Here is a 14315-nt window from a genome sequence, read left to right as displayed (position 1 = left end):
CAGCTCTGAACAAGTACGCTGTAACTAATGTGCTCCTTAGTAATTTGAAAGGTGTAGTCTACACATAAAGTATACACATGAAGAGAGTTTCTTACCCTTCATTTCCCACTTGGAACTCCCCAAAAGCTTGTCTTGCCTAAGCACACTCCCTAGCCTAACTGGTGGAGAGTGCCCTGCTGACCACACAATCCCCAGCCTTTGTCTTTCAGGTTTTCTATTTATATGAAAATCCCATCTGATGGTTAAATGGGTTAGAAATATTTAGTCTATTAAAGGAAATGATTTGGGTTCCTGGGTGAGGTGTGTGTGTGTGTGTGTGTGTGTGTGTGTGTGTGTGTGTGTGTGTGTGTGTGTGTAATCTGCCAGTATTTATAAATATATGAATATGTGACAGGGTTTTCTGGGACATGGTATATGTTATTCCATTTGGAAAATTGCAACAGCATTTGTGGATTTTAAGCACAGTTTCACTCTACAAATGGTGTAATTAACTATGCTGTGTATCCCTTTATCCCTTTGTAATTTTACTGCATGTAAAATTTACTCTTCATGATAGGAAGCTGTGTCCACATTGCAGTAAGGTTTACTTGACTTTTAGTTTTCATGGAGGAAACAATACTTTTATTACTGCTTCTTCGTGCCATTGTAAATAAGAGAGAAGCCCAATGCCTCATTGAACTTTGTGTGTGTGGGTGTGTATGTGTGTGAGTGAGTGAGAGACAGAGAGAGAGAGAGACAGAGAGAGAGAGAGAGACAGAGAGAGAGAGACAGAGAGAGAGAGACAGAGAGAGAGAGAGAGAGAGAGAGAGAGAGAGAGAGAGAGAGAGACAGAGAGAGAGAGAGAGAGAGAGAGAGAGAGAGAGAGAGAGAGAGAGAGAGAGGGAGGGAGGGAGGGAGGGAGAGAGAGAGATCGCCCTTAGCTTTGTAGCTCAAGGTTGGTGTTCTGCCACTTTAGCTGAGCTCCATTTCTGTCTTTTTGTTAATTGTCTTATGGATTTGTCTGCCTAGACTGGCTTTCAACCACAATTCTCAGATCTCAGACTCCAGGTACCTTGGATTATAGGCATACATCACCCAAGCCCTGCTTTTGTCCCATTTCAAAATTTTTGTTCAGCCTTGAGTGAGTTTTTTTCAATTTGGAAATTGGTAAAGTCTACAGGCTCTGCTTTACTATGTCACTTTTTGTCATTGAGAGACATCTGAGATAATGAAGACAAGTTAAAAATTTCTACTCTAAAATTTAAAGAGTTAAACAACCTCCTGAAAAATAAACTCCTCTGGATACACACTTACAACTGACTTAAATTCTGTCCTCTAAAGTCCATGTGTAAGGAGGTTAGCACAAGTGAGTTTTGTTGAACTTGGCTGACCTTTCTGTACAGGCTGTGTGGATGCCAAACTATAAGTCTTAACGCCCTCACCTACTTTACGTCCAGGCTGCACAACTCAGGGCTTTTATCATCAATCTTTTCACAGATTAAATTAACACACATTCAGAATTCACAATAAAATTAATGAGCTCTCCACCTTCTTGTATGCAGGTTATTTCCCCCACCATTTTAGGAAATAATTTCATGTCACAATTATGCTTGCCCTTTGCTCTACATAGTTCAGATTCAAAGATCTCTCCGAATTTTATTCTGAATTACTATTTAGTGAAACTTGCACAGCTACTATACTGATTCAATGGCATGCTCAGAGATAAAAGGGTCATTTCAAAAAATAGTTAATAATTGCTTCGCAAAGATGTCAGTTGGTCCTCCGCCTTTTAGAAGTCAATTGTATTCCCTCACTTTTGAATTTGGGCTTGTGGATGTATATGATAGATAAGTGAGGTTATCTCAATGGTTGCTACACTGTATAATGCTTCTAAGGTAGGCTGTCTTAGCCTTCATCATGGGAAAGTATATTTATAGATTCAGCTTCAATAAGCTCCCATGATTTTCCAGGAATCCATAGAAATAAAAGAGGACTAGAATGAACCTTAAAGGGAAAATTGCCTTGTATCTTGTGGCTGAAAGATAATACTTATTCCTGGGACAAGAAAGAAGGAGCTTTTTTTATAGAGCTCCTATGCAGTTGTACAAAGTGGTGACAATTCTGTAAGTCAGGTTATGAGTATAATGCTTCTTGGTCAATATCACCCCATCCTTTGTTCTCCTCCATTTCACCCCTCCCACCCATACCCAGACCATATAGTTCATGTGCATTGAATTTAATGACTATTTGCTTATTCTTCTTCTCGCCATTCGTTCTCATCAAAACTTGTTTCTACTTCTTGTATTCATTTGGATAAAGAGTATATTCATTTTTTCAGACCTTTAATTTTCTACACCTTTGGGTTCCTTCCCTAGGTATACCATCTTTTAGTCACTTTATTTATATGTGTATGCATAAAACCTAGTATATAGTATCATGCTCAGTAGTATGTTAGGTCTAGTTTCTAGATAGAGAGAAAACACGAGCTGTTTTTCTCTGTGATCCTTGTTTTCTTCACTTAACATGATTTTTTTTCTAGGTCCAAATATTTCTGTACAGATGACATAATTTTACTCTTCATACTAGAGAATCAAATTCCACTATATATGTACATATTTTTCTTGATGTGCTCATTGATTGCAGGGCATCTAGACTGTGACATTGTAAATATGTAAAATGATTTGATAATATGAATATTCTATGGAGGAAATACCAACAAACTTGCTGTTTTTAACTGACAAAATTGTAAGCTTGAGTCTGACACCGGTGGCTCATGCCTGTAATCCTAGCCACTCAGAAAACTAAGATATGAGAGCCATGATTCAAAGCCAACCTGGGCAGGAAAATCTCTAACACTCTTACCACCAATTAACCAGCAAAATGGCAGAAGAGGAGAGGGGTAGAGTCATAACCTTGAGCAAAAATACTCAAAAACAATGCCTAGGCCTTGAATTTAAGCCCCAGTACTGGAAAAATACAAAAAATTATAGGCCAGGATTGCAGGTATAAGACACTGCACTCAACCTATACTTGAATTTTTAAAAATTCTTTCCTTGTTAATAAATATTGCAGACATTTATGTGTCATCCACAAGTCTAGCTATGTAGTTCTCCTAGGCACAGTATTGCAGTAACTGACAGGTTGAACAAGCAAAATCCACAGAATGTGAGTGAGTCCATGTAACTTGATTCTCACTCTCCTTTTCAAAACATCCAGATAGGAATGGACTTTTTTGTTTTTCAAATACCTCAAGGAGAACTGTTTCTTTCTCATTATCTTTCTGATTTTTGCTAATAGAAAGTTTTATACTCAAATTGACTTACTAGTGTAATAAGCAATTAGAGTGACTAGTCCCATATTATTATCTTCACTCTACTCTCATCTTGCCCTTTCTGTCAGTTCAGGTCTGCTATTGGGGAAGGAGTATATTCTATTCTATTTCCTCCCCTATGTAGCGACTGTGCTCCTACTTCTTTCTCTGCTGTTGGAGAAACAGTAAAATTTAGAGGTTCAGGGCCTGGGAGTGTGGCCTAGTGGTAGAGTGTTTGCCTAGCATGAATGAAGAACCGGGTTTCAGTCCTCAGTACCACATACATATAAAAAGCTGGAAGTAGTGCTGTGAGTCAAGTGGTAGAGCTCTAGCCTTGAGGAAAAAGTCCAAGGACAGTGCTCAGGCCCTGAGTTTAAGCCCTAAGACTGCCAAAAAAATTTCAAAAAAAAAAAGGTTAGAGATTCGGCACATATATTTTTCAGGTTTTACTGCTTGAAGTCCCATGGATGTTTGCAGTTCCTTTGTGTGTCCAGCTGGCATTTGGGAACTATGTGAGACATTCCCCAGGCCATTTCCTTGGTCTGGACAAATGCAAGTATAACCTGTTTTGTCCTTGACTCATACTGAAACTTAAGCCTCAAGCTGAAAGTTAGTGCAAGAGGAAGAAAGATGACGGTAGCTATTTCTCACATGGACTTGGGTGTGGCCTATGAAAATATCTGAAGGTTTTTCTTCTCCCACTCAGGAATGACAGCCAATTCCAATACCTCTATTAACTATCGAATAAACTTTTCTCTTAGCTTAGTTTTCTCATATGAAGTCCCACATCAGTTTACCAATCCCCTACACTGCACAGGATAGTGAAAACCTCAATGTGGTTTCATGAAGCTCCAGGGTCACTGGCCATGCTGTTGCCTGCAGTTTTCTCCCAAATTACTCTTTATTATTATTTATTATTTAGTTTCCTCCCTCCATACCCTACATATGAGGGATACACTGAACCATAACCTAACTTATACAATTTTTTCCTTTGCAATTCTGATTCTTCATATCTGATCTCAAACTATATGTAAACTCTTTATCTTAGAATAACAACTAAAATTCAAACTAGCATGTCTGATATCTATATGTTGATTTTACTGTAATAAAACAGACACAGAGCATGCTTGTGTCAAGATTCAAGGTCTGAAAAGAGATGCCTATATTGAAACATTCATTGTTTCCTTTAGTGATCTTTCTCTGAGCCAGTCGTTTATTGTTTTTCTGCTTTAATTACGTCTTCTGTACAATGAAGATAATAGCCCTGACCTCAACAATATGGTTGTTGTGAATGTTAATGAGATAATATATGAAAGATGCTTAGAAAATTGTGTAGCCTCCATTATTAACAATGTTCTCATCCCGGGCAATAATGCTACAATCCTTGTTATTAAAATTATAAATGTTCTCTTTGTAATGTATTGGTTTGACATGTAAGGATATTCATATGCCATTAATATTCTTTTGACTATTGTATAATGTTCAACAGTACAAATGTACAGTAATACTCAGTGTTAAACTGGAGGCATGCATCATTTCTAATGTTTTAATCCTGTCAAAAAATATCATTTTTCAGCTGATTTTTTTCTCTCTGAAAGTGCATTAAATAGGAATTTTATATCAAAATATACTTATTTTAAGGTACCTAATATGTATTGAAATATTATTCATCAAAAATAATACCATTATAAATCATAACTTGAACTTGATTATCTTAATTTTCTGGCCAGGTGTAGTACAAGGTTCTGGTGGAGTATAAGAAAATTGGCGAAAGATTGATTGATGGCAGGTATAGAAATGCACAAAAGAATTCCACAGATACTCTTGAACCTGGGAATTGGCAAACTTCATTTAAGATTGAATATGTAAGCCTGGCACTAGTTGTCCACAACTATAATCCTAGCTACTCAGGAGGCTGAGATCTGAGGATGGAGATTCAAAGCCAGCCTGGGAAGAAAAGTCCATGAGACTCTTCAATCCAATTGACAAGCAAAATCCAGAAGTGGAGCTGTGGCTCAAGTGGTAGAGTGCCAGCTTTGAGCTCAGGGACAACATACAGCCCAGAGTCCTAGCCCCCGTACTGGCAGAAAGATAAGAAAAACAAATATTGGAAAAATAGGAATCTACTTTTACATCCAGAACTGCAGACTTTCAGGACATAAGCACACTGGCTATTCTTATGAAATTTAATAGGAAAACTGCACTTAGCAAGAACATTGATGATGTGGGTTGTAGTGGCTCATTTGAGGTATGTAGATTGAGTTCCCTTAATTATGCAAATGCTTTAGGGATTAATGTTAATAAATATTATTCAAATAAAATATTACTTCTCCTTGAGCCTATATTTTCATTAATTTTTTGAGCATGGTAATTGTTACACAATTTAAAATTAATAAGATCAGTCATGAGGGAGTATGTCTTCTAAACACTGTTCTACCATAGCATACAAAATGTGTTCTGTTTTGACAATAAGGAGAGGCTTTATGTATGTCAAGAGAAGAGGATACTCGGGCTCTCTTTTTAAAATTTCAGACTTAAGACTATTGTGAATAGTATGTCCAGTTAATTAATATCTCATAAACTCACTAATACTTTGCTTAAGGTATTACCTATCTTAAGGTATACAGTCATCAACACTTCTGACACAAAATAGTAATTAAATTCAAAAAATTCTGTTTGGGAGCAGCTATCTTCCTGTGATACTTTCTGCCAATTTGACTTCTTTTTCTCTCTCTTCCTCTATCTCTTTCTCTTCTCTCACCAACTCACATATGCACAGTGGATACGTAGGCATACTCATGTGTGTCCTCCAAAATCATAGAGGCAGAGGAAATCAGCAAAAGATACTATTCCCTCTAACACCAATAATTGATATTGGACTGACCTTATAAAGTAGTGGTAATTTTCCTAATTTTAGGAGTGCAATTTGATTTGTTGTATTTTTCGTTTTTTGGATCCTTTTTAAATCCTCTCTCATTCCATAACTCACATCAATGACTTCTGCCTGAAAGAGAAGAAAACACACACAAAAAAGGTAAACCTCTGAAGGAAGAAAAGTGGCAGTTAATTCATTGATATGTTAAAATTGTTTCTGGGAATTGAAATGTTCAAAAGAGGACTGATTCTGTCCCACCCTGTCCTCATCACAATAAACTTGATTTTTCTATATCTACCAGGAAATTACAAGCCTAATCAGGTGGGGAAAAAAAGTTAGTCATTTGTGTTTTGCACTTTCTCTTTTAAACAATTTACAAACTAAGCATATTTCTCTAAGAGATCATGAGGTCTGTTTTGTTCTATATTCATGTTGCTGCAATTTGTGTTATTGTATAAAGCACTGCAAAATTAATTGCCTTAAGGGACAATAGCAATCATATTATTCTCTGGCTTGCAAAAATCCAATGATTCATTTTTACCTAAATTAAATTCAGACTTCTACGAGCATGATGAAATTATTCCCAGTTACTCTTAGCCTTGGTCCAGATGTGAATGTGTGAATGATAACTTCTTGGATCTTGCAGTATAGAATGTGGGAAACTACATGTACACATCAAACATTTCAGTACATTGGAATGTGGTCCCAAACTATCACTTTTCTCCCACTACCTATGGTTAAATTATATTGCATATTTCTGTTACTCATTTTTAGAAGTTCACTTTTGGTGGCAATCAAAGGAATCCTCCTGTTACAAATTTAATCCTCTTCTATTCCCTGGAACTACAGGGCCTATTTAACATGCATTTCTATCATCTTAGATAGCTCCTTTCCACTGTATTTTCATATCTGTCATCAAAATGGTTCGTTTTCCTTCCAGTATAAGGACAGTGTATAATGCAAAACTTGCCATTTCAAACTGCAACATTATACATATAGACATGTGGATAAAAGGAGTGAGTGTTAGCAAAACAATGAGGAAAATGGAGAAGACGTGAGACTTTCCACCCTTCCCAGATAGAATTCATGCACTTCACTTATATACAGTCATATGCAAAAGGCGTTGCTCACAAGTCTTTTTACACAACAAATCCATTTCAAGAAGAAACTACAAATGCCACTGCATGATGCAAAATTCATCCCCTGGAGAAGGCATTTGTAGCATGAAATAGTCCTGTATTTATCTGCATCTGCAGAAACTAGGAAAACATCAAGCCATCTCAGATGTTCTCTGCCTTTTGAATTCTAGTTATGCATTGCCTAGTTATATAAAACAATTTTCTACTTCAAATTTCCGCATCATCTCTGCCTCACTCAAGGCCCTCCTTGAGCCTGTGTGTATGAATAGGTGGAGGATGCACCAATCTCAGGTTCTGTTACAAGGAAGGCTCATGGAAAGAGCCCATGACAAGCTTGCTCTCATCCAGCTGTGTTTTCTCATAAGTCTTAAAATGAGTGTAGCTTATCCAATATCTGAAAAGTTAAGCCATACTCTCAAGGCAATTTGCAAGAAACCTAATGGTTCAAAATGCTTCTGTCAGAATGACTTTTCATTGCAATTTTCTTCCTATTAAAATATAATTAAATCAGGTGCCTTTAGTATAATTTTTGAATTTGCTGATGCCATTACCATATAAATAACTGCTGATCTGTGATCTTAAAAGCCTAATGGAATAAGTGATCACATATTAATAACTGCATTGCAAAAGCGAGAAAGTTCATATTTTTGTCTTCCAATTTATAAACTGCCTACTAATTACAGTTGATTCAGTGACAGTGACTTTAGACAGAGATGTTTCTCCATTGGTTACAGAAAATTTTTTAAAAGCATGTTTTTCTTGTTGAGAAGAGGTTGGAAAAACCCCTTGCTGCTCTGGAGATTAAAGGACAGACTGGTTTTTTGTGTGTTCCTATCTACCAGAATGGCATAGACATTCAAAACTATCAATTGTCTGAAAATGTTCACATTATTGCGAAACATCAATGTCACAAATGAACAAGAAAAAATCCAATTAAACAGTTATTTAATCCACCTTACTTAAAAGTACATGTCAGTGGATCAAAGCATGTTAGCTTGTGAAGAATATATTTCATACAAAGAAAATGTTTCTTAAAACAGATATCATTATATGCATCTATTTTGGCTTGTAGTTTGAGGCAGTGCCTTATGAATCAATAATTACAGAAGTGCCAATGTTCTGAGGTTTTGACAAGTGATAATATAAATGTATCTGTTGCCTTCAGAGGAAGTATTTGAACCATTTCTATAAGTCTTTCCTGTTCACCTTCAAGTCAGCTGAAAATCACAGCTGAATGAAAGCACATTGAATTTTTCTGAGGCACAAATCAATATGCAATGCTATGATAAAATGCCAAGCCTTTTCTTTAACTTTTGCAATATTGTTATGAACTTCTCATAGTATTTTTCCTCTCTGCAAAAACAATCATTTACTCAATTAGCAGAAGTACTGGATTTAATTTATGTTGGAATAGCAGGGATTAACTCATTCTCACATTAAATTTTGAACTATGAACCCAAAACATCAGCAACAATTGACAAGGAACAACAGATTTCATCCCATGTAAAAAAGAAGCCACAGTGCTAGCGTGCAGTGGTCCACATAAAAGCAGCTGAAAAGGAGGCTATATACTTTAACATTAATATTAAAATACCAATTCTATGCCAAATGATGTGAGAAGTGATCAACCAATTAGCAAAGACTGAGAACCTGGAACATTAAAATGTGATCATTCATACACCAATTGTTCTGTGATTTATAATTTCAGTTCATCTAGTACAATTAATCTCCCCCCAAAATCTGGGAAATAAAACTACAGAAATCTGACGTCCTTCCTCTTCTTGCAGCTTAGAATGAAAATATTCTCTTTAATAGGGGTGTCATGTGATATATCATTTACATGGAGGTGTTGCTTATCAAGAACTTGTCTAAAGGGTCTCAATTTTAGGACAAAAATAGAATATTAAACTGGTCACTATTCACAATTATTTAAGAGATATACAATAGAAATAACTTATAGTCTCTACTCCATTACAGAAACTGTTCAGATAATTTTTGAGGTAGCCTTTATTATTTCAGACAGAAAAAAAGAGGAGGCTCAATTTACAGGACTAGTAATAGAAGAGCAGATATATTTTCACCAGTAGCTGAGTTTTCTTACAGGAAATTATTTCATTACTGAGGATGTTGAATCTTTGACAGTTTGTAGACAAGAATGATCCCATGGACATTGGTTAACCATGAAACCATCAATCATAATCTCTAGGATCTGGTGTGTCTTCCTGTGTTCTCAGGATGTATAAAACAATGGTTTGTTTAAACAGCATGAGTTTATTATCTTACAGTTCTGGAGGCCAGAAGCAAAAGATCAGGAGGGAGGCCATCTAGATCCCTGGAAAAGATTCTCTTTGTGGTTTACAGTCAACCAGCTTCCATGTAGGTCTCAACTGGCAGGCAGACACACAGACCCACGGACAGGCAGACACACAAAGAGAAAGAGGGAATGAGAGAGAGGGAGAGAAATGGAAGAGAGAGGCAAAGGGGAAGAGGGACAAGGAGAGAATATGATTACATTCTTGCTCTCAGATATTCTCTCTGGAATCTATTCCTGTTAGATCCCAGTCAAATCAAACCAGAACCTCATCCTCAAGATCTCCTTTTAACCTTAGCTTCCTTTCTCTAGGAATCATTTCTAAATACAGTGATATTGGTAGCTCAGCTGGTGAATTTCTGTAGAGAGAGAAAATCAAGTCGCGTGGAGAATACACATACCTTATGTGCCCTGACTGTCATATATTCTTCAATATAAAATTTATACAATGGAAAGAATGAAGTTATTTAGAATCTAATAAAAATATCCTCCAACAGATGTTTTTGTTTACAGAACAAACTCTAGACTTTATTATTTAGAATTTCTCCTTAAAGTGAAAAAGAAAATTCAAGATAAAATAAAATTCTAGATGAAATAAAAAATTTAGCTACTTTGCCTATAACTCCAGAACCAATGTAAGAGGGATTAGGAAAAACATTAGAACTTATATGCACAAGCAGGAACTTCTTGAAAAGACTGCAAGGGACACAACAGATAGGGGAGAAACTTGGCAAGTGGGACCACAGTAAAATAAAATGGTTCTGCAGAGCTAAGGATATAGTTACCAAACTAGAAAGACAGCCAACAAACTGGGAAAAGATCTTTACCAACAATCACATCAGACAAACCCTAGCATGCAATGTATGCGAAGAGCTCAATAAACTAACCCATCTCAGACTTACCACACCAAGAACTAAATGTCCAGGAAGTAAAGGTGAGACTTCTCAGAGGAAGAGGTAAGAATGTCTAAGAAACACATGAGGAAATGTTCATCATCCTTGACAATAAAGGAAATGCAAATCAAAACAACCATGAGATTCCATCTCATCTAAGTTAGATTGGCCAACATTTTGAATTGAAGCCAAAATAAATGCTGGCAGGTAAGTGGAGAAAAAGGAGCCCAGTTTCACTGCTAATGGGAATACAAACTAGTACAAGCACTTTGGAAAGCATTCTAGAGGTTTCCTGATAAACCATCCATAGCACTACGGGGCTGTGCATTATGAACCAGGATATGATAAGGACATCTGTACATCCTGTTCATTGCCGCACTATTCACTGCTTACTATTCACTATTCAAGATATGGAAACAGACGCCCCACAATTGATGAATGAATCAAAAAATTGTGGTACTTACATACAATGAAATTTTACACAGCTATTAGGAAAAAATATAAGTTGCAGGGCAATGGATGGAACTAGAACAAAGCATGTTAAGTGAGATAAGCCAGGACCAGAGAGACAAAAGGCTCAAATTCTCTCTGTATGTAGAAGATAGACCTAACATACAATGGGTCATGACAAATTACACAGGATTCCAGATACTCACATACATTGAGACCAAGATGAGAATCACAAATACCCAAGCACCACTGCATAAGTATATAAAATAATAGACATACTGAAATCAACTTTAAACATATGTTGAAAAAGACGTTATTTGCTTTTTTACCCCAAATAATTTCTGTGTCCTTTTCCATATGTTAAGTGTATTCATGCACATACCTGTGGGGGGGTCAATAAAGGCAGAAGAAAAAGAAGCCCAGCAATGGAACACAATGGACATTGACGAAAATGAACTAAACAATTCATGGGTAGAGATGGGAGGACCAGAACGGGAGAGAATAAGGGGACAAGTGACATTTTATTAAAGAAATGTACTCATTATCAGATACATGTAAATGTCACCCCTCTATATCACCTATAATATAATAAAGTAAATTTTAAAACATTTTATCAATTATAAAAATAAATGGAAATATTAAACGTTTACTTCATTACAAACACAGATAATGTATAAAATGTAAAGATATTTTATCTCAAATTTTCTTTTTTTTTTTTTTGCCAGTCCTGGGCTTGAGCTCAGAGCCTGAGCACTGTCCTTGGACTTTCTCAAGGCTAGAGCTCTACCACTTGAGCCTCAGCACCACTTCTGGCTTTTTTTCTATGTATGTGGTACCGAGGAATCGAACCCAGGTCTTCATGCATGCTAGGCAAGCACTTTAACCACTAGGCCCCCTCAAATTTTCTAATAATTGACTTAATGGAAATAAAATTACAAGTTTCTGTTTCTTATTAATTTCTTCAACAATGGTAATCTTGTTATTTTTAATGTGAACTTTATATGAAAACTTTAAATAGGATTTTATTTCAAATATAATTTTCTAGGTCATAGAAAGGAACATGGGAAAATAAACTAATTTCAGCAAGCATTTTATAAATAAATTTAAAATAGCAATCAAAACATTTAACTTGATCAAGATCAACTACTTCCCTGGAGTCATATTTCTTTTTATTTGCCAGTCCTGTGGCTTGAACTTGGGGCCTGAGTACTGCCCTTGGGCTTTCTCAAGGCTAGCACTCTGCCACTTAAGCCACACCACCACTTCTGCCTTTTTCTATATATGTGGTATTGAGGAATTGAACCCAGGTCTTCGTGCATGCCAAGAAAGCACTCTACCACTAGGACAAACTCTCAGTCCCACAGGAATCATATCTCTAACCTAGATAAATAATTTGATAATTTCTGTTTACTTCTGTTCTCTAAATGTCAGTAATTACAGTATGCAGGAAAATGTGTTGAATCTAGATCAAAATTGATACTACCACAAAGTTAATTGGGCTAAAAATATGTAATTCTGTTTGATAATGGCTGCATCCTTTTTGTTGTATGTCTTCATTCCTCATTAAAAATGAAATATCTATATAGTTTAGCAATAACAAAACAACAAAGCTCTGATGGCTTCCTCTACTCAAGCAATACATTTAAATATTCATGTTAGTGTCATACATATGCAAATGAGGAAATCTGTGCACTCTACTACAGTTTCCCACAATGGTCACAGTCAACCTCTTATCTTTAGTGGCAAGCACCAAGGTCCTTAATAAAATAAGGAATAAATGATTGAATACACATATATGTATATCCAGAGTATTTAATGTTGCAAAACAAGGGATGAAACTCATCTAGCAAAAGACAAGAAATTTTGCATTTGGCACTTGGCAGTGATGCAATTGGCTTCGGGATTCCTAAGAAGCTGGTTCAGAGAAATAAATGATAGATAATAAGTCAATCATTGCATGGGTTTTAATTCAGTCTCTCCACTACCACATTAACATTTTCTACAGATGCATTTTCTGTACACAGCATACCTTTGAGTAAATTATAGTAAATGTCCCCTTTAATTATTAGAACAGGTCAGAATGATAGATTACTCTTTTCATTTTTCACATGGAAAAGAGACATTAAATAAAGCTATCACACACCTTGCTTCTACATACTAGAATGTTATTTCAAACATAGTCTACATGCAATGTGACCATAGCATAACCAATTCTACCTTTGTAATGAAAGCAGGAATGCTAGGTAAGGAAATAAAAGGTGGGCGCACATGAGATCATTGGGAGTGGAGGAAGGAAAGTTGAAAGAGTGTGGTTTAGAGAGATGGAGCACAATGGACAAGCAGCCATTGATCAAAGATGCATTGTACTCAGAAACTCCTCTGTTCTTAAAGATAATAAAATCAATAAACAAAAACAAAAACATGTAATTAATGATAAAGTGAATGGAAAGATTACACAGACGGTGAGATGTAGATTCTTCAATACACTAACAATTATAGGTAATTACATGGATTTTTCTGGATTTCAATGCTTTCATTAAGGAAAACAGGACTTTGAGATAGAACAGTGAATCAAGTCAAAAATTTACAGTATCCAGTTCTGCCTGGCACAATCTTCTCTGTGTTTCTCTCCATCCACATCTCTTACACTGGTGCTGGCTACCCAGGCTGTGGCGTACGCATCTTACACTGGTGCTGGCTACCCAGGCTGTGGCGTACGCATCTGAGCAGATGCTGGTACTCAGAAAGAGCCCTGCTAGCTATCATACTCTAATGTGATTGCCTTGAAGTTCTCAATGATTTCCAAAGCAGGATCCTGCTTTTGAATTTGGTATTGAGTCCAAAATGAGTTAACAGCTTCTTTTTATACTACTTTCTACTACTTTCTACTCTCCTTGGCTCAACAAAAACTGCTTGACTCTGTTCTTCTGCACACTATAAGATTTGGCTTCAGATTACTAAAGATATGGTGGCATGACTAAGCATTTAGGTACAAGAAAAACACACATGCACTCATTTCTTTCATTGTCAAAGTTCCCCTCCAATTTCAGATGCTAGATTACATATGTCAGGTGCCAGATGTCAGATTTTTTTTTATTATAACTACTCATTTGATCACTCACAATAAAGACCACATTCTTAATTGATTTGCTCCCCCCTTTGTTGTCCACAGTATGACTCCACTTCTAACTAATTAATTATTTGTGTATTTGTGGTATATTAATATAATTTACTTCTTTATTGTGTTATCTTCTCTGTAACAATTAAATTCCACCTGGGATGAGGTCTATTGTATTTAAGGGCTTAGATTTTTTTTTTTGCCAGTTCTGTGGCTTGAACTCAGGGGCTGAGCTCTGCC

At 36.2% G+C, this 14315-nt stretch overlaps 1 protein-coding gene across 1 annotated transcript in view; it reads right to left on the bottom strand.

Moving 5' to 3' along the window:
• Window positions 1-14315, bottom strand: part of Naaladl2 (N-acetylated alpha-linked acidic dipeptidase like 2) — an 855862-nt gene that overhangs the window by 491152 nt on the left and 350395 nt on the right. Inside the window, exon 4 of the mRNA XM_090342362.1 lies at window positions 6174-6293. Coding sequence (XP_090198488.1) covers window positions 6174-6293 — 120 coding nt within the window. The remainder of the gene's footprint in view (window positions 1-6173; window positions 6294-14315) is intronic.

This window comes from Megascapheus bottae, chromosome 1, assembly GCF_031878675.1.
Source record: "Megascapheus bottae isolate mThoBot1 chromosome 1, mThoBot2.hap1, whole genome shotgun sequence".
NCBI lineage: Eukaryota > Metazoa > Chordata > Mammalia > Rodentia > Geomyidae > Megascapheus > Megascapheus bottae.
Note: the sequence above shows the minus strand (reverse complement) of the source record. Positions and strands in the feature narration are given on the sequence as shown.